Genomic DNA, 24,802 nt, shown 5'->3' with positions numbered 1-24,802 from the left:
AGACGATTCTCTACTTGACATGATTGAAGCAGTGACTCCCGGTCAACGTCTCGGCTATGCTGACGATTACATAGCCGGTCCTGGCACTTATATTCGCGACGGTTTGCTGTATGCTAGCGTCGTTGGTTTGCGCCACATTGAACCTGCCACAGACGGCCAGGTAAAAAGCAAAACATCCACAGATCGCATATCAGAATTGAGACTAAACCATTTTTTTACAATGGTAGCTGCCAACTATTAGTGTTTCAAAAGAAAAGGAGCAATCAGCTGTACCGGAAGTCGGCAATGTGGTACGTTGTGTTGGTTAGAATTGTAGAAACGAAAGAATCCATCAACTCACGGGAATGGATAGATTACCGGCAAAGTCATTCGAGTCAATCCTCACCAGGCTGTCGTTGCCATCATGGTGGTCAATGATGTGCCTTGCAAAGAAGATTTCATGGGTGCTATTCGGTTCGTTCTCCTTACAACGATAAATGCCAGTGGGTCAGGAATATAAAACTAAAAGTTTTTTTTTATTGTAGTATTCAAGACGTCCGAGCCGCCGAAAAGGATAAAATCAAGATTTACAATTCATTTCGTCCCGGCGATATTGTGCGCGCCGAAGTGATTTCCTTGGGCGACGCAAGATCATACTATTTGACTACAGCCAAAAATGAGCTCGGCGTTGTATTTGCCACTAGTGTTGCAGGTAAGATAGGAATTGGTCCTGGGGAAAATGGGGAAAGTGATCGTGTGGCAATGTGGATCAGACATTGACTTCTTCATATTTTAATTCTAGGCGCCACCATGATCCCTATTTCATGGCAAGAAATGCAATGCCCCATTACCAAAACAATCGAATACCGTAAATGCGCCAAACCGATGTAATCTCCAAATCACATAGTAAAGGGAAACATAGCCGCCCACTATTTGTAAATAACAAACAATACCGCATCGACTTTTTGTTATATATCAAAAACATTCACCATCATGACAGCTGTGGTAGTCTCGTCGATATAGCTGGATGTTGTCTAGCAACGATTATTTTTTATGTACATGGGAACGAGCGAAAGAGAAGCTATTAAGGCACACCCTGCAAGGGAGGCCAGAAAGAGAGAGAATAGAAAAGGGTTGAAATTTACAAATGGAAAATGATGATCCTTCTTATCATCAGAGAAAACGTTGTATAGGCTGTATAGTGGATGTCTTCTTAATCATGACTGTCGTCTGCACTGGTCAGCGGAAAATCATTGTAATTCCTGGGTGGTGAGACGTCCTTCAGGGAATCTCCATTCGGGATGGTATGACAGTTCAATGGTACTGTTTTCAGTCCATTGAGGAGAATCTAAGCAATCTAGCGTTAAAAAAAAAAGGAACGGTCAAACAATTTCTTTGTTATAATCGCTTACCAATGGAGGACGGATGAAAAAGTTGGTTTTGTATGTCAAGTTCTATTAGATTGGCGCGACAGGAGACGTCGCGATGAATTTGTAATTGATGAAACATCCGGCTTGGATATTTGCAGCTGTGGCCGCTACGATAGACTAGGAGTGTCAATGCTGCCTGATCTTGACGATGGTTTTTGCGAGACGATCCGGGAGGAGCAATGCATCGCTTTTCGAGTCCGCATTTGTACCATGGTAGGATAAGCGAGTCGACCACCGTTTTGTTATCGACGTCGAATCCAATAGCGGCGCCATTGCAGTTGGCCTTCTTGCCATATTCCGAAGGTTGAATCCCGTAATGCCGAAATAATCCAGGATGGGTATAACGTCGCATCGTGTAAGCACTTCGTGGTGACCAGAATCCGCCGCTATCGCGGATGATGGAAGGAATGTTCTTTAGAAAATCCAGAGTAACGAGATTACCAGCATCCAGCCACAATAAAAGGCCATCATATCGTTGACTCGCTTCATGGACAATTCCCGTTTTCCAGGCATATTCACCCGCATTGAGAGAAACGTCCCAAAACTCGGGATATTGCGTGTAATCGAAATGGATTAATTCGTCCAGCAGCCCGTTGTCTTTGAGCTGATCCAAGACAGGTAACTGGGTTCGATTCATGCCGATATTGTACACCACGACTCGAGGGTATTCCTCAGCCGTAAGTTGCGATCGAAAATGCTGAAGTGAATAAAGAAAATTTTCAAGAGAACACAAATGATTCGCACTGGCGGCGGTGACAATTGTGAAGGCGTATGATTTAGGTACACTGTCGTTAGATGATGATGATGATGGTGGTGGTGATGACGCTGGAGTTTCGTTGGATTTACTGGCGGAAGTAGTCCAGAACCCGGTTGTGCAACCGTTACGGTCTGTTGTGCAAGCATCCACTGCAGAAAGACTTTTGCTTAACTTGTACTCTAATTTGTCTAGGTTCTTGTGTATTGGAATATTGATATTTACCAAACGATCGACGGTATACATTAAACTTTAGTGTAAAGAGAAAGAGAACTCCAAGCAGACAAGCAATCACTAGTTGCATCACCAACACCTTTTTCGACAAGTGTTTCGATGACGAATAGCGAGGCAACAGAGAAATTGCCATGGCAAAAGAAAAAGGACAGGAAAAAACCGAAGGAAAAAGGTAGAAAGTTATTAGGTAAACGTGGACCCCACAGTTATACAGACAAAGTAAAAAAGGATTAGAAAAAGAAAACCGAAAAAAAAGGGTCGCTGACTCTGTTCAGCAGCAGGTAATTATGTATTTATACCTCCCCAGTGAAACCTTGAACTGGTTCTATTATATTACTCAGTATTTTTGAAGATCCATTCTAGACAAAAAAGGGGGACAAGGAGGATTGCAGCCCAAACTGTTTTCGGTGATGTCCCCCCTGCCGAGTATTTTTAGAAGCCCATCGCTCATTAGGAGGCAAGACTTTTTTTGTCTATGGATTCAATTTACCAAAATACATCCACCCACGCACACACATACATATTCAATAATGAGAGATGGACCTTACGTCTTCATTGTCTGTCATCACGGTAAACGATGGTTTAGCTATTCACAGGCTAGCTAGCCACTCACTAGGTCCTAACTTGACAGAAAGATTGAACAGGACAATGGCAGATCGGTTTCAGGCTGTTGGCACGAGGACGCACATGGCAGTTGTAATGTTACCTTTGTTTTCAGGGTATGCAGAGGGAACGGATAAAGAAAAATTGCCATAAACAATCACGAATCGAGGGCCGGATGTGGTTCGAACAATCGGAACGCATGAACTCTAGGCATAGGGGTTCACTTGGTCGCTCTTTCAAGTGGACGGTTTTATCTCATCTAAAATAAATCAATCGATCTTCATGAATACGCCAAGTCATATCATAGCCAGTAATCAAACTCGTTTGCTAAGTAGCACAGAACCGCTGTCTGGCCTATCTATTTATTTGCATTGACCAAGCGTAATGACGCGGCTTATCCCTCTGTGAAAGGAACTATGATGCTTGATGAACGATCAACATTGGCAGTGTTGTGGGAAACTCAGGCACGAATGAATTCTCGATATCCGTGCTTTTAGAAGCGCTCGTAGTTAAGGGGGTAGTTAAAAAGAGAAACCTTACTTTTTTGTGCAATACGTTTGACAAGAGTGCCAATAGTATTTTTATGTTATTCCAACAGCTGCGATCAAGCAAGTGAATCCCAAGAATGAGACACCCAGGTCAGTGACTTGTTATAGTCTAAAAATGTGAGTATAGATGACTTGAACACCTTTGAGGTTGCGTGCTACATTTTGGCGCAATCGCGACTTTTTAATATCTAAATAATGGCACCTGCGCACTCAACTGAACATGAATAATTGTGAAAACGAATAGAGGAGAAGCGTTGCAACCGCAGCTTTGACTAATCCAGGGAGTGTGTGTTTCGCACAGCGTTGAAAATAGGAGATCCCGTTTATTCCAAACATAAAGCTTAACATTGAGCTTCTCGGACCTTTACGTACTTTGCAAAAGGAGGAGAAAGAGAATAGCGGACTGTAATAAAATAGTCAATGCTTCTTCATGCAGGATGGCGGTCATGAAAAGCAGTGCAGGAGTCCAAAAGACAAAGTTTTTATCTATTCTTTTCGAAGCACAACATACATACACTTGAGACCCTTCCGCTTGGTATGCACTGTCTCACCACCCAATTGTTCAGGGCGAGCACCAGTCATGTCTTGTCTGCGCGCTGCCCTGTATGGTTGGAGATTGAGACGGAGAAAAAAATATCAGGTCGAACTTTGATAATTGTACCCCGGCACCTCAAAAAAAAAAAAAAAAATTAAAACCTTCAACCCCTTCACCGACATAAGAATATGACATAAATTTAGACGACACACGCTACCTTCGACTCGTTAAGCAACCCTGCTGTGTGTAGCACCATGGTATACACATGTTGTTTTCCAATCTCGTGATCTCACTTAATATTGAAAATAAGCTTTCTTCAGAATTCATTGTCTGCATTTTGAAAATTGGAGAAATGTAATTTGATGGTTCTTGACTTTCTAAATCAATTATGATATAAGCTGCGTGGCTTTCTTTGATAGTGCTCTATTCAATAAAATATGCATAAATCAACAGCGTCATCATTAATGAGATACAGTATAATATGATGCCTTTGAAGAATAACGTGCTGAAGTTTCATCCTGCCTGGGTTATCAGCCATGCCAGCTACGGTAACTGTCCAGGTTCGTCCTTAGTTCGCACTATTAACGGGTTAGTTGGGCCAGCTTCATTTTGTCCAAGGCTCTAAACTGATAATATTTTTTCACATGCTATACTTGTTGCGGCCATCACACCTCCAAGATTCTTTTCCCAAAGAAAATTGTACACTGAGAATCTTGGACCATCTTCTATGATACGATCCCATTTCTCACAGTGAAGCGTTCATTTTCATGACTGCTAATGACGACGCGCCCGCTAAAGTATCCGGGAATACAACTTCCATATCCCAGTAGTTCAGGGGAGGGACTTTTTTTTCGGATTGTTTCTGTTTCCATGTTTCAGTAGAATGCGGGCAATTTCCATGGAATGCAACTCAACAGTTTGTTTTATGTACATGAGTATATCTTTATTCGTGTAATGTTGTTGTTGACTGGATTACGAATGATTAAATAGATGTGAAAAAGAAGGAGATAAAAAAATAGATCGATATATAATAAATATGGCGACGGATAGATTCACAGAATCTACCAGTTCTTGCGTTGCCATCGGTGATCATACTTTTGGTTCAAGGCATAGAGCTTGACTTGTTCACCATCCTAGATACAAATGATTGGTTTGAGTTAGTTGATTGGTCGCTAGAGTGATTCAGGGCACATCTATTTTTCTTACCTTGATATCTTGCCAGGGATGGGAGTTATCCTTGTGATTCCAAACCACATCGGGAGCTCGGGCAGCGTGAGTACCAACATAGACAGCACCAGTCAAAGCGCAGCTGAGAATGGCAATGATAGGGTAGATCTCGGGCTTGGCCTTGGAGATCTTCAAGAATTGACTGAGGTGGCCCATGGTGATAAAATAGAATGGAATGTATGAGAAAAAGAGTGATGGGTTTTGCCGAGTGTTCTCCTTCTTGTTGATTTTATATTGTTCCTGATTGAAAAAAATCGCACCACATTTTTTTCTTCGTACGATAATCGTTCCTTGTAGAAAGTTTCCATTGTCTGGTGATATTATCTGGAACTGTGGGTTGACGGTGACGGAAAGTTTTCTGATTGGCTAAATTTCATTTGTGTGACCAAGTCAGTCGTTCTCCGCGTCTTGCTGACGATGGGGTGGGGGAAAATCAACAAACATTGGAAAAATTGTTGCGTGGTTTTTTTTTTCTTTTCGATTCCAAGTTTATCCATGGAGAAGGCCCACCGAGGAAGGGGCTTTTACTTGGCAAATAGCCAACACAATTTTAATGATAGGTCACATTTCGGAGTGAGGATATAGGATATTTACCACGATGCGAATAAAAGATCCTTGCATGCAAAAATCTACTGCTTAGGAACATCAAAGTATAGGTTATATTTTAATACGATATTCACATGCACCATCACAAAAGAGGGTGGATAAATATAATCGGAATGGCAAGTGCTGCGAGGATGTGAAGGATGGATCAGAGGCCTGTCTCGCAGAAAGAGTCTCGGCGTGATTTCACAAAGTCAATGAATTTCCACAAATTTCATTGTGACTGAGTTCCCAGATCAAAAAGATTTTTTTTTCTGCAAAGGCTTGCTGTGCTGCAAGAGTAAACTTGTTTAAACCATGACGGCCACGAAAAAGCAACAAGAGAATGCATTTGCGGTTCTCAAAGGAAACGACATGGTTCAAAAGAACAACATTGAAATGTTGTTGAATCGAGCCATCAAGTTTCGAAAATCTCGCTACGTAGACGAAAAACTCGAACTGTTCAAACGCAAGTTCGCACCCATCAATTCTTCCAGTCCACAGCCAAAGCAGAATATCACTCTTGATACAACCGCCACAGCTTCTGAAATGGAAACGGTGGATGCCAACGGCTTTGAACGTCCAGCAAAGGAATTGTTCAAAAAAGATAATATCCAGATCGCTTGGACTGCCATTCGACCGATCGGTTCAGGGCTTTCGGATCTTGGCAATACGTCAGCTTTAAATGCCGTTTTGCAAGTTCTCACATACACGCCTCCCTTGGCGAATCTGTTACTGAGTCGTCGTCACGGATCGAACTGTAAGCGAGAGAGAAAGAAAAAATGACCCGGACCCCACGAGCTAATTCTGTTCATTAGGCACGGTACAGGATTATTGCTTTGTTTGTGCTCTTGAACAACATGTCCGTGAATGTTTACTGGATCGACGGTCTGTGGTGGCGCCTCGAGGTTTCGTTGGCAAATTAAGAAGTGTGTATATGGATATTTCGGGAGCATGGAGAAAAGGAAACTCAACCGTCAACTTTTGTTAGAAATGTCCAACGGATCACCGAATCATGCATATTCGATTTGGAAATATTTCATGGAACAATTACAATCCTCTTTTCTCGTCGAAAAAGGGTAACGTTATCCCCGCAGTGTATGATCATCATGTTAATGGTTTGATTGACAAACAAGTATATTCAGATCCAACGATGCTCTCATTCAAAAAACAACCGCTTTATACCAGATCTTTGGAGGATACATCCAACAGAGACACGAATGTCCAGATTGCAAAAAGTTGGAAAATATCTATCAAGACTTTTTGCATTTAAGTCTGGATATTACGCAAGGCAATACCGTGGAAAAATGCTTGACAAGGTTCATGAAGGATCTTCCGCCAACAAATTCAAAATGCACTAGGTAAATATTTCATCTGTCATTCACTTCCAGCGAGTCTTGTTGTAATAACGTACCCTGATCCTGCAGCTGCCAAAAAGCGGTGACCCAATGCAAGCAACAATCCATGTATCGATGCCCAACAGTCTTATCTTTGCATCTTCGACGACTCGATGAAGGAAACGAAGAAGGGGACAAAATTGAAAAGTCGATTAAATTTGAGGAAAGCATGAATTTATCCCGACACGTCACTGAGACCGAGCAAGGTCAAGAGAATATGAAGTACAATCTGGTTGGTGTTATTGCTCACCAAGGAGCTTCCGGTCACTCCAGTCGCTATGCTGCGTTTGTGAAAGGAGCCAACGGCATGTGGTACTGCATGGAGAACGAGAATGTAAGAAGACTGAAGAATTTCACAGAATTTTTCAAAAGAAAAATATCTAAACTTATGTGTATTATTAGGTGAAACAAATCAGCATGAAACGGCTATTGAACGAGCAAGCGTACATGTTATTTTACTGCCAGCAACCTACATCCACCCCACGAACCGCCACAACGACCTCTGCTGTGAAACCAAAGGACGTGGCACAAACACAAGCCAACGAGGAGAAGAAAACAATATCTAAAGTGAATGAAAGTGATGAAGAGGCGAACGACGACGACGAAGAAGAAGACAGTGATCTGGAGCCTGAATTGGTAGACGATCAGGAAGAAGAAGAAGCTGAAAAACTAAAGGAAGCACTGGCGCAGGCGGCAACGAAAGCTAAAGTAGAGAATACGGAAGCGATTGTTGTGCAACATAACGAGGACATGCAATCGAAACGAAGCAAGTTGGAGGCGTTGATTGAACGAGAAGCAACGACCAGTCAGAGCGTGGCGGCCAAGTCTGAACTACTAAACAAAGTCATGGATAGCCAGTTTTATGAAAACGTTGGAAGATGGGATGAAGATATTGGTGCGGCGGTTCCCAGTGCGGCTAAAGACACGCAGAAGCAACTCTTGAAGCAACTGAAAACGAAACGCAAGAAAGTGGATATGTACGATTTGGATTATGATCGAGGAAAGGTCAAGAAGGTCAAGTCTAAAAAATCGGATCAATTTGGACGTCCCAACGTTTTCCAAATGGCGGCCAATGTTAATAACATGGGCAAAATGAAGCATAAAAAGTAGCCTCTCCACTCTCATATAGAAAAAAGAAAATGTAAATAATATCACGATCTGTCCCTGTAATAATACAATCAAGCATTCATACAGTAAGCATTTGCAAATATATTTGGGTTGTCTTGCTGGCCAATTTTTCTGGTTTCGTTCCCTCGCTTCTGTGAAACATGTCCAAAGAATCTAAAAAAAGACACAGCTGCACACACAAACATCGTCATGCATGTGCATTTCCACTTTCTCTTTTCCACAGACACTGTTTGTGCAATGCTTCCATATTCTCCATATTAAACACATACTTGCCTTACCATTGTATCTTTCATCTATAGCCATTCCTCTATCCGAAATAGCACGTCTGTTTGCCTATAAGTGACTTGTCAAACAGAACCCCAGCTGCATATCATAATTCTCCTCCTAGTCAATGGCCCTTCATCTCCTTCTGACTAATCTGCATCTTCATAAGAGGAATAGTACTGTATAAAAAATTGGATCTAAAGCAGGTCGTTTTGCAAGGGATTGCCAACCAGCAACTGTCCAGAATCAAAAATGGATCCGCGGAGAATGAAAATACGGTGAATGCGGGGATGTCAGATCAGCATGCACGGGTTTGCAGGGAAACTAAACATTGTTACTGTGCTGTGAAATTGTTTATGACCAAATCGAAATTGAATCATGGAATATGTTTCTCACTTTTCATCATATAGTATAACGCAATCGTACTGTGAAATAAGGCGAAAAAAATGCCTCCGCTCATAGGACGTCGGACTTTTATCCGTACGTCATTAATGTGACGGGGAAGAAGCAAGCAAGACACTACGGTATTACCCCACAAAAATTTTGTGGATGTGTTCACCGCTTTTTTTCTTCTCTTATAATTTCTACTTTTCTACTGTAATATATCATGTTTGCCTTGAGGAGATTGCCACGTCGTTCCATGATGAGAATGGGACCATCTATGGTATCCGTGCAAAGACACAGAACACAGTATTCCGTGGCGGCTTGTCGCTTTTACACTTCATCCTCACCTTCGTCCTCGTCGTCAGCCGCGGAAGAAGCGTCAGGAAATACAGCATCCGATGGTAGCGCCACCGAAGCCGATCATCATGCAGTAGTTTCTACCTTTGATCTATTCTCAATTGGGGTGGGACCTTCCTCTTCTCACACGGTGGGTCCTATGCGAGCAGCGAAATTTTTTGTGGATGATCTCAAGAAGCACAATATCCTTGATCAGGTGGACACCATTCGAGTGGGTAAGTTTATTTGCATTTCCCAGGTATCCATGAAACGAGCCTATTGAAACGGTTTCAATGATAGACATGTTTGGTTCCTTGGCATTGACGGGAACCGGGCATGGCACACCGGATGCCATCCTGATGGGTCTTGAAGGTGAAGTCCCCGATCTGATCGAACCATCGAGCACCAAATCCCGTATCAAAGACATTTATCAGAACAAATCATTACGCTTGAATGGATCCCACCGAATCGAATTCGATCCAGAGAAGCACCTCATTTTCAATTATTTCAAATCGCTACCCCAGCATCCCAACGGCATGCGATTTTGTGTTTTTGACAAAGCCGGTAACCTGAAAGCAACCAATGAATATTTTAGTATTGGCGGTGGATTTGTGGTCAATGACGCCACCCAATTACAACATGGTGACAACGTGTATTACAAGCATGAAGATGGCGAGGGATCGAAAGCCATGGCGGGACGTCGTAAGCAAGATGCCGCCGTGGTGACGTTGCCTTTTCGAAATGCGGACGAGTTGCTGGATGTGTGCAAGCGCGAAAAGATGACGATTGCGCAGGTGGTATTTGAAAACGAACTTCGATGGTCAACCCCCGAAGAGATTCGTGCAAAACTGCTGCGACTTTGGAACACCATGGATGAAAGTATTCGAAACGGCGTCATGGCTGCACCTAATGGTATGGATTTGAGGTTGGATTGCTCACTTGAAGCGGAGACACTAAAAGGAGAGAAAAAAAATAGATCATTTGCCAGGCGCATTAAAAGTGCCCCGACGAGCACCAGCTCTATATAGCAAGTTGTTGAAGGGATTATATGGCCCATTACCAGATAGAACCGCATACAACGATTCAAGAATCCCGATACCATCTACGTCCCTCACCGAATCCCTGAAAGATTCAAAATCGTTACACGAACAAGATCATGCATATTCCTCTGCCAAATTTCCTCTTTCTCTCTCTGTGTTACCAAAACGTCAACGGAAAAGATTCTTTTTACCAGGTAAATTGAAAATCCTCCAGATGATTTGATGGATCACGCTGCATGACACGTAGAATTGATCTGATGACCCATTATGGCAGCCCTTGATTATTTATCCGTGTATGCCATTGCCGTGAATGAAGAAAATGCTTGTGGTGGAAGAGTCGTGACCGCGCCAACCAATGGCGCCGCAGGCACCATCCCTTCCGTGTTAAAGTATTACCTCGAATTTATTTCAGAGCACCCTGAGCACGATGTCATGGAATTTTTGCTGACCACAGCCGCCATCGGCATGTTATTCAAGCGAGGAGCGAGTATATCAGGTAAAATTGGCAATGTCTGACAATGAAAGTCCATATTTTAGGTGATCTAACATCTTATGCAACTTGCAGCGGCCGAGGTTGGTTGTCAAGGAGAAGTGGGCGTAGCGTGTTCCATGGCCGCGGCTGGATTTACCGCAGTGATGGGTGGTACCGTAGATCAAGTAGAGAATGCGGCCGAGATAGGCATGGTAAGTTTCTTGATCCTGCCTGATAGTACCATGGATGGAGATGGCTCAACCTATTGTTTGCAGGAACACAACTTGGGCTTGACGTGTGATCCGATTTCCGGCCTTGTCCAAGTGCCATGCATTGAACGAAATGCGCTGGCGGCTGTCAAAGCTATTGCGGCGGCACAATTGGCGTTGAACGGTGAAGGCGACCACCGCGTATCTTTGGATCAAGTCATTGAAACCATGCGACAAACTGGAGCGGATATGATGTCCAAATACAAAGAAACAAGCCAAGGCGGTTTGGCCGTCAATGTACCCTTATGTTAATCTTTTTAGTCATAGAATATTCAACACAAAGAAAAGAAAAAAGGTCGTAATATTCATAAAACAGTAACAAATTTTTTTCTCTTGAACACCAGCACCCGAGGTATAATATTGACAAATGTAGAAAGTGATGATTAAAAAGTACTGTATTCTGCCCATATGTACTCATCCATAATAAATGTAGTCGCCGGTGCACGAAATGTATTTTTTTTATTTTTCCTTATTTTTTTTCTCTGTTTTTTTATCAAATTTCTGCTGATTCAATTAAATGAATGAGGTGGATGCAAAAATGGAATGATACGAAAATGATAATCCGTACTCAGTTAAAGGAGGAGGCAAGGATAAGATGTTATTTGGAGGGGGTGAAAATTTGCCCATCCTATGTTGTCAACTCTTTAGCCAATCGATTATTTCGTTGTGTTTTCATTGCTCACTTACCGAAATGGGACATGGGAAATTGGCATTTTGTCGGATAGTAATAGCAAAGGCAAACCCAAACACGCGAATCCTTGGCGTGAGATCGTAAATGATGCTCAGGTCTCGCTTTTCACCTCCCAACAAACCGCATTTGCTTGAAATATCTAGTAACATGGCTTGGTCGCCATCGTGGGCCGGATCGTACTTGACCTGGACTGGGAACGTAAAATTGGTCGTAGCGTAAGCCCTAATGTTCAGGTCCTTGATTTCGCCACCTCCTACAGCTTGGCGAGGTGACGTTGGATAGAAAGCCTGGAATCATGTCCTTTCTTAGAAATGCGGATACACCACCCACGAATCTCATTCATCGTCTGAGTTACTTACCACGGCTTTAATACTCTCGAAATAGGCACTCTCTAAGTTGGGATTAACCACACCAATCTTTAATCCCAGGTTAAACGTAAACGCAAGCGAATCCTGATCCTTTTGAAATCGAGGCAGACCAGTGGGATCATCGGTAGCCCCATTGAACTCGATGGTGGGAACCTTGAATAACGCTGCCAGAACTCCCAGCACTACCATCAATGTTACGGCGACAATGAATATGAAGCAACAGCTCCACCGCATCCACATCGGCAAACATGGGCAACATATGCAGCAAAAATAATCAGCCACCTTCTTCTTATCTTGGGTTAGGGGACAATCAGTTATGGTCAATCCAACACCATTCCTTCAGCAACAGTATGGTAAGGGTGTACCTTGATAGGGCGGAAGTGGTTGCCGATGCAAAGGATTTATATCGGCTTCTTCTTTATCGTAATCATCGAGACTATGTTCTGTTGTAACTTTCATGGGTAAAACAAAGATCCTTTGCTTAACTGTTTGCCCATTTTGTAAATCATTTTATATAACGAAAAGGTTGAATTTATAATAAACTGCACCAAGTTTTTTTATGATCTCGAATCACAAAAATGACCATCCACGATAAATTGGGGCAAACATGCTAAACCCAGGAAAAACGAATACAAGCAGCGTCATCCAAAATATTTTGTCGATGATATATCAAAAAAAAAGGCAAATAGAATCACATTCTCACATCTTTATATACACTCATGTGAGCTATTCGATCTTGTCTATTTTTACGTTGATTTGCTGTTGAACGACCAGTGCCACATTCATGCCACTCGAATTTCTGTCCCCGCCATTTCAGTAGGCCAATCATCTTCCAGCTGTGGTATGGCTAAAAATGAAGGATTGACCGAGGCCTCCAAAAACGGAGTGTGATCAATAACAACGAATACAATTTGTCATAAAATGTATCAAGGTTAGAGAGATAAAGATCCGATCAAGTTAGATCGCGTGAATACATTTATCAAGATTTGTGTGTTGAGCAATTGAAGAGACCTATTTTTTAGCGTTTTTTGCCGCTTGTGAATATGGTTTTGGCGGAACGTGAAATACCGTGCACAGCAATCAGACTTGATCGAATAAGGACGTCATGGCAGCATCGCTTTGTTTACTGATGGCCAAAAGCATTCAGATGACTTTTATACAGTCATTTTAAATTAGTCATAATGCTATTCAGTAAAATTTACCTTGCTAATGGTGGAGCTGTTTTCCGAGCAGATAAATCTTGTATGTTTGGCAGAAAACTTTGTTTGGAATGTCTGCCACTGAAAATTTTCTGAAATTTCGAAATAAAGAAGGAAACCCCGATGGAAAAAGATTGAGCTGTTATTCTTTTTCATTTCTTTTTGGTTCCAAACATGCCTCGGTTAAAGGCTTTTAGAAGTTTATTGCTTACCCTATCGTTATCCGCCCGGATATATGGTTATCCCATCGTTTCCACCCTAGTGGAAGAGCCAGCGATACGATACGGCTCGGCCGAATTCTACGAAAAGCTCGTCATAATCTTTGCTTTGGTGGTTATCGGCGGTGTCTTTGCAGGTAAGAATGAAAGACAAAAGTTGAATAGGGCTCCCTTTGGGTGCAGGTAACCACGGGATATTGGATGATAATTGAACCTTTGTCGACAGGTCTTACGCTGGGCCTTATGGGCCTCGATGAAACCAATTTGCATGTGCTCATCGAAACAGGCACCCCGGAGGAACAACGCAATGCCAAGACAGTATTGGAATTGCTGTCAAGGGGGAAACATTGGGTCTTGGTTACCTTGTTGTTGTCCAATGTCATTGTCAACGAGACATTGCCTATTATCCTCGACGGAGTTCTCGGAGGTGGTTGGCAAGCTGTCGTGATCTCCACCGCTCTCATTGTTATTTTTGGCGAGTAAGTTCCATCCTCACTTAACACACAGACATTGCATACTTTGGCGTGATCAACTCACACCTTTTTTTTTTCATTTTGTAGAGTTATTCCGCAATGTAAGTGAAATAATGGGCCAACATGTTAGTTTGCTTTTTCGTGTCGACCGACTCTTTTCTTTTTTCTGCTTAGCTATTTGTGTTCGATATGGTTTGGCCATTGGTGCCAAGACGTCAAAGTAAGTTTCGGAAAAAGCCCCCCTTGTTAAAAAAAAAATTCAGGGTTGACCATGGATTCTTTCCTCTTAGGATGGTATTGGCATTGATGTATATCATGTACCCCATTGCATACCCTACGGCACTGTTGTTGGATTACTTTTTGGGTGAATCGCACGGAACAATCTATAAACGACCTGGTAAGAGGAGCAATGACCGCAGTTTCGGGAATATAATTTTATATTGATGCATCGGGACCATGTCCTGGTTTGTCTCCCTTAGGTTTGAAATCGCTTGTTTGCCTTCATCAAGCGGTTGATGCCTCCGATGCCGAAGCATTAACGTTGGATGAGGTGACCATTATCGGAGCTGTGTTGGAACTGCGATCGAAACCTGTATCACAGATCATGACGCCTATTGATGATGTTTTTACGTTATCTACCGAAAGTATCCTGGATGAAGCTTTGGTAGACAAGGTAAAAATCTCTCTGGATGCAAATTGCCATGGCATTTTACTAAGTGATTGTTTCCAAAGATTTTGACGGCTGGTTATTCTCGCATTCCTATCCACACACCCAACGATAAAATGAATTTCGTGGGCATGTTGTTGACGAAACGATTGATCACATACGATCCCGAAGATGCCTTGCCAGCCAAGAATTTGCCCATGAGTACACTGCCAGAAACAGGCCCCGATACCAGTTGCCTTGATATTCTCAACTTTTTCCAGGAAGGTCGAAGTAAGTGGCAAAACCATCCAGGCGAACATTGTGAAAAAAAAAAAGAAGACAATCATCTCAACAAACTGTTTGGTAGGCCATATGGCTTTGGTATCGAGCGATCCAGGAGGTGATTCAGGTGCCTTGGGTGTCATTACTCTTGAGGATGTGATTGAGGAATTGATTGGCGAAGTAAGGCGACACTGTCCTGCAAACATTCACTTTGTCATTGTATGCTCACTTTTTTTCCATTTTGCTAGGAAATTATCGATGAGACGGATGTTTACGTAGATGGTACGTATAGATTTTCCTTTGGAATCAACGTGTAGCCTGGTGACCGAACCATTGGGTTTTTATAGTGCATAACAAAGTACGTGTGGTGCGTCGACAAGTGCCGAACCGCAGAGATAGCCGTCTAAGTCGGATGTTGACCATGCGCAAACGATCTTCCATGGGAGCCAAAACGATTGCCAAGCAGAATTCCAGTGGGGCTTTGCATATTGTCAATCCCGCCGAAAATCGTCCCGGTCATGGCAAGGTACTCGAACCTCATCTGAAAACTTATGGCGCAGTGACCATGGCCACTTCTCCGGATGTTATGGAACGCACATCGCTCCTCGGCAACAACAACAACAAGTAATCTAGATACCATGCTCCTCTCATCGCACAGGTCCTATGTCCATGTTTCCACCTGAAAAATTTACAATTTCATATAACTTATATATACGAAAATAAAAAGATTTCCATTTCTCGCTTCCAGCGCTTTGTAAACAGAAATAAAGATGCAACTCATATGCTGTCTATTGTTGTCATTCGGACAACAAAAAAAATCCACCATCCGTCTGCCGCATTTCCAGTATGCGCATATTTTTTTTTCGAAATCCCATGCAGAAATGTGTATATATTTTACTGTGATCCTGGTTAGATGCTTTGTATGATTTGATATGAGTATGCGATTGGACACCGCCAAGGGGGGAGAAAAAGGAACCGGTGCCCGCAGCACGCACGAGCGGCGTTTGTAGGAACATGACATTTTATTGGCTGAATCCGCCAATAGCCCATTTTGGGGATCTTGACTGTCAGGGGAGAGCCACCTCTTGACAAAAAGAAAGTAGAAAAAGTAACAGCATGTGGGGTAGGTTTTATTTAGCAGAGGAAGAAAAAAAGCAATGGCTATATTCATTGAGTAAAGCTTATTATTGTCCTGCTGCGTCTCATGTGTTGTGATTATCGAACTTGGTTTGGTACTCAACGACATTTTGGCTGTGTAGGTAAAGCAGTGATTTGCGGTAACTTTGCCTGGGACGAAATTGCCAAGAAAAATAAACCGGATGAAAAGTAAGAGCAACGTAAAAGGAAAACAAAGACAGAGGGTCACTCGTCGTTGACGCGAAATTGTATGACAGTCAGCTCCTGCTCACTCCTCACCTTATTCGAGAACTCGTCGATGTCCGGTAAAAGCAGACAACAGATAATGGCGCTAGCTGTCAAGTGTTGACCTGCTGATGAACAATGTTGGTTGTTGTTGTTATTATAGTGTGAAACACGTTGTGACCAGTCCGGTCGCTTGCCATTCAGTGATTATCAGTGAAGACGGTGATGTGTGGGTATTTGGCCGTAATGGGCGCGGTCAACTCGGTCTCGGTCATCACAATAGCGTCGATTATCCTGTGAGAGTCAAGTCCACCTTCGAAAGCCACATAGAGATTGGCGACCGTAAAATTGTGGCCGCCGCAGTGGGAAGAAATCACACGTTACTTGTTTCTGGTACGTTTTTGCTAAAGAATTTATCCCTTCAACAAAATCGAGAAAAGGAGCGCTTCAACTTGTCACATAGAATCCGGCGAAGTATTCGGCACCGGCGATAATCGATTGGGGCAACTCACGTTTGCAGGCGACGGTTACAAGTCGTTCAAGCGTTTAACCAGTCTAAACAAGGAAAAGATCGTTCAGGTCGCTTGCGGAGCGGAATTTACTCTTGTTCTCAATGGTTGGTTTCTCCGCTATCCATCAAAAGCTTTGTGTATTGGTGATGATGATGATAATGATTATGCCTTACACGATGCTCATAGATCAAGGCAAAGTATTTGCTTTTGGGTCTCAAGAATATGGCCAGGTAAACTCAGCATGATAATTGAAAATATGTCCCCATCGCATCAATCACCAACCAGTGAAAAAAATTCGCAGCTTGGTAACGGTGCGGATGGTCAATTCATCAAATCAGCCGGAACACTAGCCACTCGGCCACAGGAAAGACCATGTAAGGGCGCAACGTGAATGGTATGAAAAGGACATTCTATTCATGGGCTGTTATCTTTTTAGTATTGGTGAAAGCATTGATCGAACGAAATATTGTGTCAATTGCATGTGGTGCGAATCACTCTCTTGCTATGGATGATGGTGGCTATGTCTATTCATGGGGCTTTGGTGGTTATGGGCGCCTTGGCCACGGTGAACAAAAGGATCTCTTTGCCCCACAGGTCATTTCCAAACTAGCCGGTCCAGGACGTGCAACGCGTGCTTCTGCTATTGCCTGCGGTTCTTCATGTTCCATGGCTCTGGACGGCACAAACCAACTGTTAATGTGGGGAAAATGGAAAAACACAGGTGACGGTAGCTCGGGTCAACCGTGGATGGTATGAGGTTTTCTGTCATGGTATAGTCGAAAACAAGAAGGTTAAACTGTATGTTGATCCCTAGTCGCCTAAATATCTGTATGATTTGAATGGATGGTCCTTCCTGACCATGGCGGCGGGCGCTCGAAGTTTGTTTGCAGTAGCCGACACCGAACCTACGACCGTTGCTTGGGGTCAAGTGGCAAACAGTGAACTTGGTTACGGTGATGAGGCTCCTGCTAGGTCCTCAACGAGACCGCAAAAGGTGGAGCCATTAGAAGGCATTGTCACACTGGGGTAAAAGTGGTTTGTCTTGTCATTGGAAAGGATCAACCATGGGCTCAATCACTTTTCTTTTTGACGTAGTGTGTCCGCAGGCGTTGGTCATACGTTATTCTTGGTGAAACCTGACAATGAATTGGTGCAGGACCTACCGAAATGGCCAGCTACCGAGGTAGAGTTTGGGAATGCGGTGTGGGGAAGGGGAGGCAGAGAGAAATCTTATTGCCAATCCTTCTGTTAAACTTTTTTTTTCTACATAGACGGACGATTTCTGTGTGAAGTGCCGCAAAGATGATAACGAGGATAAAATCCTATTGTGTGATAAATGTGATGCATCCACGCATACTTATTGTGCTGTACCGCCTTTGCAAGAAATACCTGAAGGCGATTGGTACTGCGACAAATGTCACCCACCCCAAGAAGAAACACCCAAACCAGCACCACCAAGAAAGGGGCAAGTAGCTACTGGTGATAAAGGTAACAGCAGATATAGTGCAACGCTGAGGTTGAAAAGAGAAATCAAATCACCAATTTTTTTTTTCGTGATTTTGCAGTGCCATCCAAGCGACAGAAAACCAAGTAAGACGATTATTTTAACAACTCTACAAGTGGACGACCGGAAAAATAGTCGTTTTTAAATTATGGTCATCCTTCGAATTTATAAGAAAAGAAAAAAAAAAGAAAGGACGAAAGAAAAGAAAAGAAAAGGAGAAGGCAGCTTATTGCGAGATGGAGGAAACATAAACTTTCAATGACTCGTATTACCAGCGCATCACAAGAAACACTTTCATCTATATGCTCTTCTTAAATTTTCAAGGGTGACACCCTCATTTGTTAATATGGATGTATAAGATGATGAGACGGCGGATCGGGAGGGGAGGTTTGGTTCCGAAATATGGTTATGAAATAAAGAGGTGGGTGGGGACGAAAAAAGAGTTGGTTAGTTGATCGTGCCAGCAAATGATAGTGCAGACCCAACAAAGCAGTTACTGGGCAAAGAGGATAGATTCTTAGAATGTAGCGAGAAGATTGGTTGATATATTTGCACTGTAGCTAACCAATATTCGCCAGCGCTTCAGGGAGCAGCAGCATTGGAAGGCATGAACGCGGGTTGGCGTTGTTCAGGCACTGAGGTTTGAACGTAATTTTGATCTCCGCCTCATCGCGTGACGTCACTCTGAATCTTTGACGATTTGCCTACAGAACTTTGGCGATCACTCAAAGAACTGCGACTTTTTTCTCCATATTCCCTGAGTGTTTCCTTTGGACAATTTCTATGGCCAATAAATCGTCGACTGCTGCCACTTCGCCTTCCAAGCGTCGAACAATGTCTGCATCACAGAGCAACTCCAACGTACGTTTTTGGCATTCACTGTTGCGTAATTATCTGTGGTCCGCATTTCAAACTAACGCTCTACTTGTTCCACTCTGGATTTTTTTTTGCATGCGTAGAGCGCCGAATCGTCCACCTCACGCAGTCTTTTATCCAAGCAAACAAGCTTGCTTCCCAACGTGAAGCGAAAGAATACCGCCAAAGGCACTCCCATCGACGTTCCGAGCAATCAGGTCAGTGGATCGCACGCCATGGTGTACCTTTTTATATTGCCCAACTTTTTTGACTGTGCTCAAAAATTTAATATGCGTGTCAATTCTTTTTTGTTCAGGCTCAAACCCCGTCGTCGAAAAAAGATATCAAACGCATCTACAAGCGTGGCAGTCTTTCAACCAAATACCGTTCGTCCAATACCCCTTCGATGCAAACTTCCTTCCTCAAGTACCTTTTGAACAAAGGCTCCGAAAATTCCTCCGCAGCTTCTTCCACGACTGCGGCTTCCCCTTCTTCTTCCAAAAGTATGTGCAAATACTTGAAGCAATCACTCATCATCCACCAAACTTCTGACAACGCCTTGTTTCAATACTTTCAACAGATCCTACTCCTGAATCGAAATCCGAAGTAATCGTAATCCATGATAACTCACCCGACGTGCTGCGTAAGTTGCATAAACCACGGACACCCAAATTTTTTTGCAGACACGAAATTGGCCTTTTCACGTGTCACAAATCCCCACAGCCAAATTCATCCACCTTTTTTTTTCTCCTCAGAACCTTCTGGAACACCCAAAAAGGAACGTCTTAGTCTCTTTGATCCACGACAGCCCTGGTTACGTAAGTTTTGACATGAAGCTTGGCCATCTTATAGTAATGGAACTAATGAATGTAACTATAGAACCACTTCCTTCCTTGGCTGAATTAGAAAGCAAGTGTTATTAAAATCCCATTGAATAATATCGATAAGTTGTACTGACGTTCCGATAACCTGTATTTTTTTTTATTTTTTATTTTTATTTTTTAGAAATGGAGCAGGAAGAAGCCAAGTCCAAGTCGGCCCAACCAGCTTCACGCTCTTCCCGTAAGGCATAAGGATAAAATTTTCACTGAATAGATTTTCTCACTTGTCATTAATATAGAACCCAAGGGAACTCTTGATGCCCTCTTGGCGGAAATTGAAGCTTCGCGATCACAACGACCTTCAAAAGGTAAGAAAGTTTTGAAGAAAGCTTTTAAAAAGTTCGCATGACTAACAGTCTTTACATTCATTTCTAGGAAAATCACCTGTAAATAGCCATCCCGCAACATCTTCACAAGGTATGTTTTATCTCCATGGTCCTACGAGTTCGTTTGCTGACCTCAAGGAATAGCATCCAAGCCATCTACATCCCCAAAACCATCCCCAAAGCCATCCACCTCTCCCGCCGTCTCCGTCTCCGCCTCTCCCTCCACATCAACTTCGACATCGGCTTCCGTTTCAAACTCTCCCGCAAACCGTGACACCGCTAATTCTTCTTCTAAGAAGCGTTCTGCAGATGAAGTAATGTTGATTTATATTGAATCGTGACGTTGATCAACTTATTGATTACTTCTTATATTAGATGCTCTCCTCGGAACGTTTCAACCTTGGCTCCGGCAGTGAACAAAAACCATTTGGTAAGTCATATAAAAAATCAAATCGTCGTACCCATGACACCTAACTTGCAGCTCCTAAAGTAGTGGTTACTTCACGCCGCATCAAGGTAATTACTTAAAATTGCGGTTGCAAAGTAATTGCAAAATAAGGTTAATACTGAACTTACTCATCGTTTTATTTATCAGCCAAGAATCAAGCCTTGCGAACGATTCCAAGAGATCTTCCCTGATAAAGAGGTAAATATCCGCGTGTTTATCTTAATTTCTTCAGACTGACTAATACGAATTACTCAAAAGGAAAACAACGACAAAGACAAAGATAGCAATGTCACCTCGAGTTCAGCAACTTCCTCAAAGTCTTCTTTTGACATGGCCAAAGTGTCGCCCTTTGGAAAACGCTGTGCTGCGGTAATTAAGATCATTGGATCCTTCTTTTATCGTAATGATAAAACAATTTCTAACACGGATTGAACTCATTTAGATGCTGGCCCGGGCTAATAAGCGACCTCATGAATCTTCTGGTAAGTTGGGTTACATTTACATCGGATCGTCGTCAACAGCCGCTAAAAAAAAACCACTTTTTTTTTTTTTTTTTTTTTTTTTTTTTGGTTAGAATTAACACCTGCTCATCGTATCAAGGTAAGATCTGAATGATTCCGAATTGTTGTGGGTCAACCTATGCCCCATACAATAGCCCTCCCCCTTTATATCGAACTGATGTTATTTTTTGTTGCTAAAGCGAAAACTCGATCATTTTTGTAAGGTGGAACGTTCAATCAATCCCGACGCCATGGTAAATCAATGACACATGCATATGCTCTTATAATTATATCATCTAATGAAAAAAAATTTACATTCCAGTCTCCCCGTATTTCTGTGCTCAACCGAACACTGATCGGTAAACAATCTGACGTTGCCGACACCGAATTTACAAAGAAAGGTTCTGCCACTCCCCCTCCTCAAATCACCGCTTCATCGTCTACTTCCACTGTTAAAACCGAATCACCAACCTCCGTGCCCGACGCTACCGCACTCGCAACCTCAAGCAATACCACCTCCGCTGCTCGCGCATCAGCCCAATCCAACGTGCCTTCTGCCAAGCCTGTTGACAAGCAGCCGAATAAAGATACCGACTCATCCACTCGATCGTACATGGATTTATCCCATGAAGAATCGTCGTCCGAGGTGACCAGTCCCGCCCGAGAATTTGAAAAGAAATACCCAAATGCTATTGTATTCCACGACTTTCTGGAAGACATCCCAGTGGCCCCCGATGCTGAAGAGGAACTCGCCCGAGAAAAAGATATCCATCCTCGCGAAACAACGAAGCCGCAAGTGAAAGATATACCGCAAGATAAAACGGTGCTGCAAGTAGAAACGGCACCACAAGTGAAAGTGACTTCCAATACTACAGAAAACAAGATGGTTCAAACCGATACCGCAAAAGAACTTAATCCGACTCCAACGACGGAGAACACCGGTACTGAAGAATTTTATGACGCTATGGATTCGTTTATCTCGGACTCTGACAGCTCCGACGAAGAAGAATCTATGAAGGATCAATCCGAACTGTAAGTAGATGGGCTAGTTGAGTCACGGTCATATTCTCATCTCATATGTTTCCCAATGTTGTAGTTTATTTTCTTACCCATTCCAAGGGGGCAAGAATGCCGTGTCCATCTTTGGTGAAGATGTGGCACGTTTACGAGAAGGAGAATACTTAAATGACAGTATCATTGACATGTACATGAACTGGTAAGTTGAGGGTTACTGTCATAGCTCCAGCGGCTCCCAAGATACTCACCTCGTTGGTTAGGTTACTCAGCAACGGCAAAACCATCAGCAAAGACATTGAAGAAAGTACACATATTTTCAGCTGCTTCTTTTATGAAAGACTCACTCGATCAAGGTGGATTTAAAAAAGACTGAATCAACCCGATCTCCATCTCGTACTGACATGCTGTTTCTCCTTTAGCAATACTGCTTTTGAATACGAAAATGTAAAGAAATGGACCTCCGGCGTCGATTTGTTCAAAAAGAAATTTGTTATTGTTCCTATCAACGAAAAGTAAGTATGATTGGATGATTGATGCACCCAAGAATTGTGCGTATTGATGATATCGCTTTATCTAGTTGCCATTGGTATACGGTGGTGATCACCGATCTGGACCTCTGTGTCCCCACGCGAAAAGAAAAGGTATATGAAATTCATTTTTTTTGTGTTGAAAGGAAACCGAATGAATTGTACTAATTATTTCTCAAACATAGCTACCTGACATTATCGATCTGGATGCACATCATCCAGAGGACGGAAAGTTAGTGTCTCGACAAGCGTCAAGTGAGGGTGACAGTTATTTATAATGACGTTTACTTAGACCAACGATGTTTTTACTCGACTCGCTCGGCCGACGCCCACGCAAATGTTTCCGCGTACTGACCGAATATTTACAACTGGAAGCCAAAAACAAATTTGGCATTGAAAAGAAAGATTTCGTCACTCCTAATATCGTCATCAGCAAGGTTCCTCTCCAAAATAACTATTCCGATTGCGGTGTGTTCCTCTTGCATTCTATTGAAATGCTGTTATCGAAACCCGAAAAATACATAGAAATATTACGGGTAGTGTATTGATGGATACAGTTGACCTTCAAAGGAAACCAGAATTCACTTACGTTGCTTGTCCATAGAATCACAAGGAACGAAGCGACCTTGCTTGGAATACCCATTTAGTTCCTCAGAAGAGAGAAAATATCAAGAAACTGTTCAGAAGTCTGAAAAAGCAATACCGCCGTCAAGGTATGTGTGCCAGCTTACTCTTCCATTTGGACCGTCATTCTTAAAAATTGATCACAATTTATTTTATTTTGTTTAGGACGAATGAGATGAATTGAAGAAATCCCTTGTTTAAAAGAAGAAAGAGTGGCCTTCATACTAGAGGCCTTTTACATCTCGGATATAGGGGGCTCGCACACTTGATATGGCGCCACCCATCTTGAACAACCGAATCGAAAAGAAACGATTTCCCAAGTCGCTGGTGTTTCATATCACAGCCGCGACTGTATATGATTGCCATTTCGCTTTAACTTGTAAAGCCAGCAACAGTTTTAAAGTGTTAAAGAAATAAATTCTTATGTTTTTCCTCCTTTTTTTTCTCATTATCCAAACTCACGGACGAAAGAGCAATATCTCCTTTTAGCTAATCGAGCCCTGTTGTAAACTCGTTTTTTGTCTATTGCCCCTGTTGTCTTCTTTTGTGTGTTTACAGCAGTGCGGGACCTGGTATAAAGCGACATTTTAAGAGAACCACGCTTGAATGGACGACATGCATAAGCGGTTGTCCAGTAACATGTGATAAATTATACTTTATGCAACCAGCACGGACTTTGTCGCTGCAAATCATGAATCGTTGGTCAAAAGAGCACCCGTAAACGTGGTTGGCGAGCATGGCAAAGCGAGATTGTAACAGCGGTAGTTTTGAAAATATCGCCCCGTAATCATTCTGATCATAAATTGACCCTTTTCTATTCAATCACTAAAACTGTAATAAGTTCGATCGATAAATCTTTGGGCAAGTGTGGGTTTCTTTGTTTCATTTGTCCTACAATATACCAGGCAATGGATGCACGATATCACATGTAAATTTTTAGAGTGGCGTAAAGGCATGTGATTGGAGGAATCAAATATCAAGGATGCTATGGCAGACTCTCCGCTTCAGAGGATGAGAAGAAAGATTTCCATTCTCAACCCCAAAATGGGTTTCATGCTTGTAGGAATGAAGCCAATCCAAGTATGGACGTGCCAAAGCAGAGTTTTACTCGTAGAACCCTTCATTTTACGGCTGTTTTGCAGGGTGTCATTACGTTGGATGGTCTTTCCAGACAAATATTTCTGTCC

At 42.6% G+C, this 24,802-nt stretch overlaps 9 protein-coding genes across 9 annotated transcripts; 6 read left to right on the top strand and 3 right to left on the bottom strand.

The window, feature by feature from the left end:
• Positions 1-19: 19 nt before the first annotated feature.
• On the top strand, positions 20-870 carry BYT42DRAFT_546231 (uncharacterized protein; the record flags this gene model as incomplete). The annotated part of the gene is made up of 5 exons (XM_051565868.1): positions 20-160; positions 228-290; positions 353-453; positions 525-691; positions 782-870. The coding sequence occupies 5 exons, from the start codon at positions 20-22 to the stop codon at positions 868-870; spliced, it is 561 nt and encodes a 186-aa protein (XP_051422876.1).
• A 359-nt stretch (positions 871-1,229) lies between these two features.
• On the bottom strand, positions 1,230-2,409 carry BYT42DRAFT_593796 (uncharacterized protein; the record flags this gene model as incomplete). Its single annotated transcript, XM_051570728.1, has 3 exons — positions 1,230-1,327; positions 1,392-2,194; positions 2,345-2,409. The coding sequence occupies 3 exons, from the start codon at positions 2,407-2,409 to the stop codon at positions 1,230-1,232; spliced, it is 966 nt and encodes a 321-aa protein (XP_051422875.1).
• A 2,603-nt stretch (positions 2,410-5,012) lies between these two features.
• Positions 5,013-5,502, bottom strand: BYT42DRAFT_570683 (uncharacterized protein). The gene is made up of 2 exons (XM_051568424.1): positions 5,290-5,502; positions 5,013-5,216 (listed from the first exon to the last, which is right to left on the bottom strand). The coding sequence occupies exons 1-2, from the start codon at positions 5,464-5,466 to the stop codon at positions 5,145-5,147; spliced, it is 249 nt and encodes an 82-aa protein (XP_051422874.1). The 5' UTR covers positions 5,467-5,502; the 3' UTR covers positions 5,013-5,144.
• Positions 5,503-6,150: 648 nt separating this feature from the next.
• Positions 6,151-8,520, top strand: BYT42DRAFT_570680 (uncharacterized protein). Its single transcript, XM_051568423.1, has 6 exons — positions 6,151-6,652; positions 6,711-6,821; positions 6,884-6,971; positions 7,038-7,253; positions 7,320-7,623; positions 7,692-8,520. The coding sequence occupies exons 1-6, from the start codon at positions 6,211-6,213 to the stop codon at positions 8,397-8,399; spliced, it is 1,869 nt and encodes a 622-aa protein (XP_051422873.1). The 5' UTR covers positions 6,151-6,210; the 3' UTR covers positions 8,400-8,520.
• Positions 8,521-9,342: 822 nt separating this feature from the next.
• Positions 9,343-11,434, top strand: BYT42DRAFT_497839 (serine dehydratase alpha chain-domain-containing protein; the record flags this gene model as incomplete). The annotated part of the gene is made up of 6 exons (XM_051564523.1): positions 9,343-9,637; positions 9,702-10,313; positions 10,378-10,635; positions 10,716-10,937; positions 11,007-11,125; positions 11,189-11,434. 6 exons carry the CDS (start codon positions 9,343-9,345, stop codon positions 11,432-11,434), a joined length of 1,752 nt encoding a protein of 583 aa, XP_051422872.1.
• A 182-nt stretch (positions 11,435-11,616) lies between these two features.
• Positions 11,617-12,898, bottom strand: BYT42DRAFT_570676 (uncharacterized protein). Its single transcript, XM_051568422.1, has 4 exons — positions 12,607-12,898; positions 12,233-12,534; positions 11,870-12,160; positions 11,617-11,810 (listed from the first exon to the last, which is right to left on the bottom strand). The coding sequence occupies exons 1-4, from the start codon at positions 12,698-12,700 to the stop codon at positions 11,781-11,783; spliced, it is 717 nt and encodes a 238-aa protein (XP_051422871.1). The 5' UTR covers positions 12,701-12,898; the 3' UTR covers positions 11,617-11,780.
• Positions 12,899-13,524: 626 nt separating this feature from the next.
• BYT42DRAFT_570673 (uncharacterized protein) lies at positions 13,525-15,846 on the top strand. Its single transcript, XM_051568421.1, has 9 exons — positions 13,525-13,795; positions 13,885-14,137; positions 14,219-14,232; positions 14,306-14,351; positions 14,422-14,528; positions 14,611-14,804; positions 14,864-15,068; positions 15,145-15,239; positions 15,308-15,846. The coding sequence occupies exons 1-9, from the start codon at positions 13,615-13,617 to the stop codon at positions 15,374-15,376; spliced, it is 1,164 nt and encodes a 387-aa protein (XP_051422870.1). The 5' UTR covers positions 13,525-13,614; the 3' UTR covers positions 15,377-15,846.
• Positions 15,847-16,120: 274 nt separating this feature from the next.
• BYT42DRAFT_570669 (regulator of chromosome condensation 1/beta-lactamase-inhibitor protein II) lies at positions 16,121-18,858 on the top strand. The gene is made up of 12 exons (XM_051568420.1): positions 16,121-16,182; positions 16,319-16,385; positions 16,454-16,501; positions 16,585-16,814; positions 16,885-17,037; positions 17,120-17,163; positions 17,235-17,307; positions 17,370-17,683; positions 17,748-17,959; positions 18,029-18,116; positions 18,205-18,421; positions 18,499-18,858. Exons 1-12 carry the CDS (start codon positions 16,176-16,178, stop codon positions 18,525-18,527), a joined length of 1,482 nt encoding a protein of 493 aa, XP_051422869.1. The 5' UTR covers positions 16,121-16,175; the 3' UTR covers positions 18,528-18,858.
• An 854-nt stretch (positions 18,859-19,712) lies between these two features.
• BYT42DRAFT_347839 (uncharacterized protein) lies at positions 19,713-23,981 on the top strand. The gene is made up of 24 exons (XM_051563164.1): positions 19,713-19,795; positions 19,873-19,935; positions 20,048-20,114; positions 20,298-20,354; positions 20,413-20,481; positions 20,549-20,590; positions 20,644-20,813; positions 20,875-20,929; positions 20,993-21,015; positions 21,095-21,145; positions 21,206-21,316; positions 21,390-21,429; positions 21,522-21,547; positions 21,672-21,701; positions 21,770-22,388; positions 22,452-22,479; positions 22,544-22,663; positions 22,725-22,817; positions 22,884-22,976; positions 23,042-23,105; positions 23,177-23,223; positions 23,284-23,527; positions 23,596-23,704; positions 23,781-23,981. Exons 2-24 carry the CDS (start codon positions 19,912-19,914, stop codon positions 23,792-23,794), a joined length of 2,196 nt encoding a protein of 731 aa, XP_051422868.1. The 5' UTR covers positions 19,713-19,795; positions 19,873-19,911; the 3' UTR covers positions 23,795-23,981.
• The last annotated feature ends 821 nt before the right edge of the window (positions 23,982-24,802 follow it).

This window comes from Radiomyces spectabilis (genome assembly GCF_025331425.1).
Source record: "Radiomyces spectabilis strain NRRL 2753 chromosome Unknown BYT42scaffold_7, whole genome shotgun sequence".
In the NCBI taxonomy this organism is placed as follows: domain Eukaryota; kingdom Fungi; phylum Mucoromycota; class Mucoromycetes; order Mucorales; family Radiomycetaceae; genus Radiomyces; species Radiomyces spectabilis.
This window is presented reverse-complemented; position numbering and strand designations above follow the sequence as displayed.

What these genes read in the sequence shown, in the direction of transcription:
- BYT42DRAFT_570683 (XM_051568424.1), bottom strand. Translation starts at nt 5,466, where the DNA reads ATGGGCCACCTCAGTCAATTCTTGAAGATCTCCAAGGCCAAGCCCGAG. An exon ending in ATCCCTGGCAAGATATCAAG is followed by an intron (nt 5,217 to 5,289) that starts GTAAGAAAAATA and finishes ATTTGTATCTAG; the next exon opens with GATGGTGAACAAGTCAAGCT.
- BYT42DRAFT_570680 (XM_051568423.1), top strand. Translation starts at nt 6,211, where the DNA reads ATGACGGCCACGAAAAAGCAACAAGAGAATGCATTTGCGGTTCTCAAA. An exon ending in TCTTTTCTCGTCGAAAAAGG is followed by an intron (nt 6,972 to 7,037) that starts GTAACGTTATCC and finishes AAGTATATTCAG; the next exon opens with ATCCAACGATGCTCTCATTC. An exon ending in ACAAATTCAAAATGCACTAG is followed by an intron (nt 7,254 to 7,319) that starts GTAAATATTTCA and finishes CTGATCCTGCAG; the next exon opens with CTGCCAAAAAGCGGTGACCC.
- BYT42DRAFT_570676 (XM_051568422.1), bottom strand. Translation starts at nt 12,700, where the DNA reads ATGAAAGTTACAACAGAACATAGTCTCGATGATTACGATAAAGAAGAA. An exon ending in ACCACTTCCGCCCTATCAAG is followed by an intron (nt 12,535 to 12,606) that starts GTACACCCTTAC and finishes CCCTAACCCAAG; the next exon opens with ATAAGAAGAAGGTGGCTGAT. An exon ending in ATTTCCCATGTCCCATTTCG is followed by an intron (nt 11,811 to 11,869) that starts GTAAGTGAGCAA and finishes TTGACAACATAG; the next exon opens with GATGGGCAAATTTTCACCCC.
- BYT42DRAFT_570673 (XM_051568421.1), top strand. Translation starts at nt 13,615, where the DNA reads ATGCCTCGGTTAAAGGCTTTTAGAAGTTTATTGCTTACCCTATCGTTA. An exon ending in AACAATCTATAAACGACCTG is followed by an intron (nt 14,529 to 14,610) that starts GTAAGAGGAGCA and finishes TGTCTCCCTTAG; the next exon opens with GTTTGAAATCGCTTGTTTGC. An exon ending in TTGAGGAATTGATTGGCGAA is followed by an intron (nt 15,240 to 15,307) that starts GTAAGGCGACAC and finishes CCATTTTGCTAG; the next exon opens with GAAATTATCGATGAGACGGA.
- BYT42DRAFT_570669 (XM_051568420.1), top strand. An exon ending in TCACACGTTACTTGTTTCTG is followed by an intron (nt 16,815 to 16,884) that starts GTACGTTTTTGC and finishes CTTGTCACATAG; the next exon opens with AATCCGGCGAAGTATTCGGC. An exon ending in TCGGCCACAGGAAAGACCAT is followed by an intron (nt 17,308 to 17,369) that starts GTAAGGGCGCAA and finishes TTATCTTTTTAG; the next exon opens with TATTGGTGAAAGCATTGATC.
- BYT42DRAFT_347839 (XM_051563164.1), top strand. Translation starts at nt 19,912, where the DNA reads ATGATAACTCACCCGACGTGCTGC. An exon ending in TTGGAAAACGCTGTGCTGCG is followed by an intron (nt 21,317 to 21,389) that starts GTAATTAAGATC and finishes GAACTCATTTAG; the next exon opens with ATGCTGGCCCGGGCTAATAA. An exon ending in ATTGTTCCTATCAACGAAAA is followed by an intron (nt 22,977 to 23,041) that starts GTAAGTATGATT and finishes CGCTTTATCTAG; the next exon opens with TTGCCATTGGTATACGGTGG.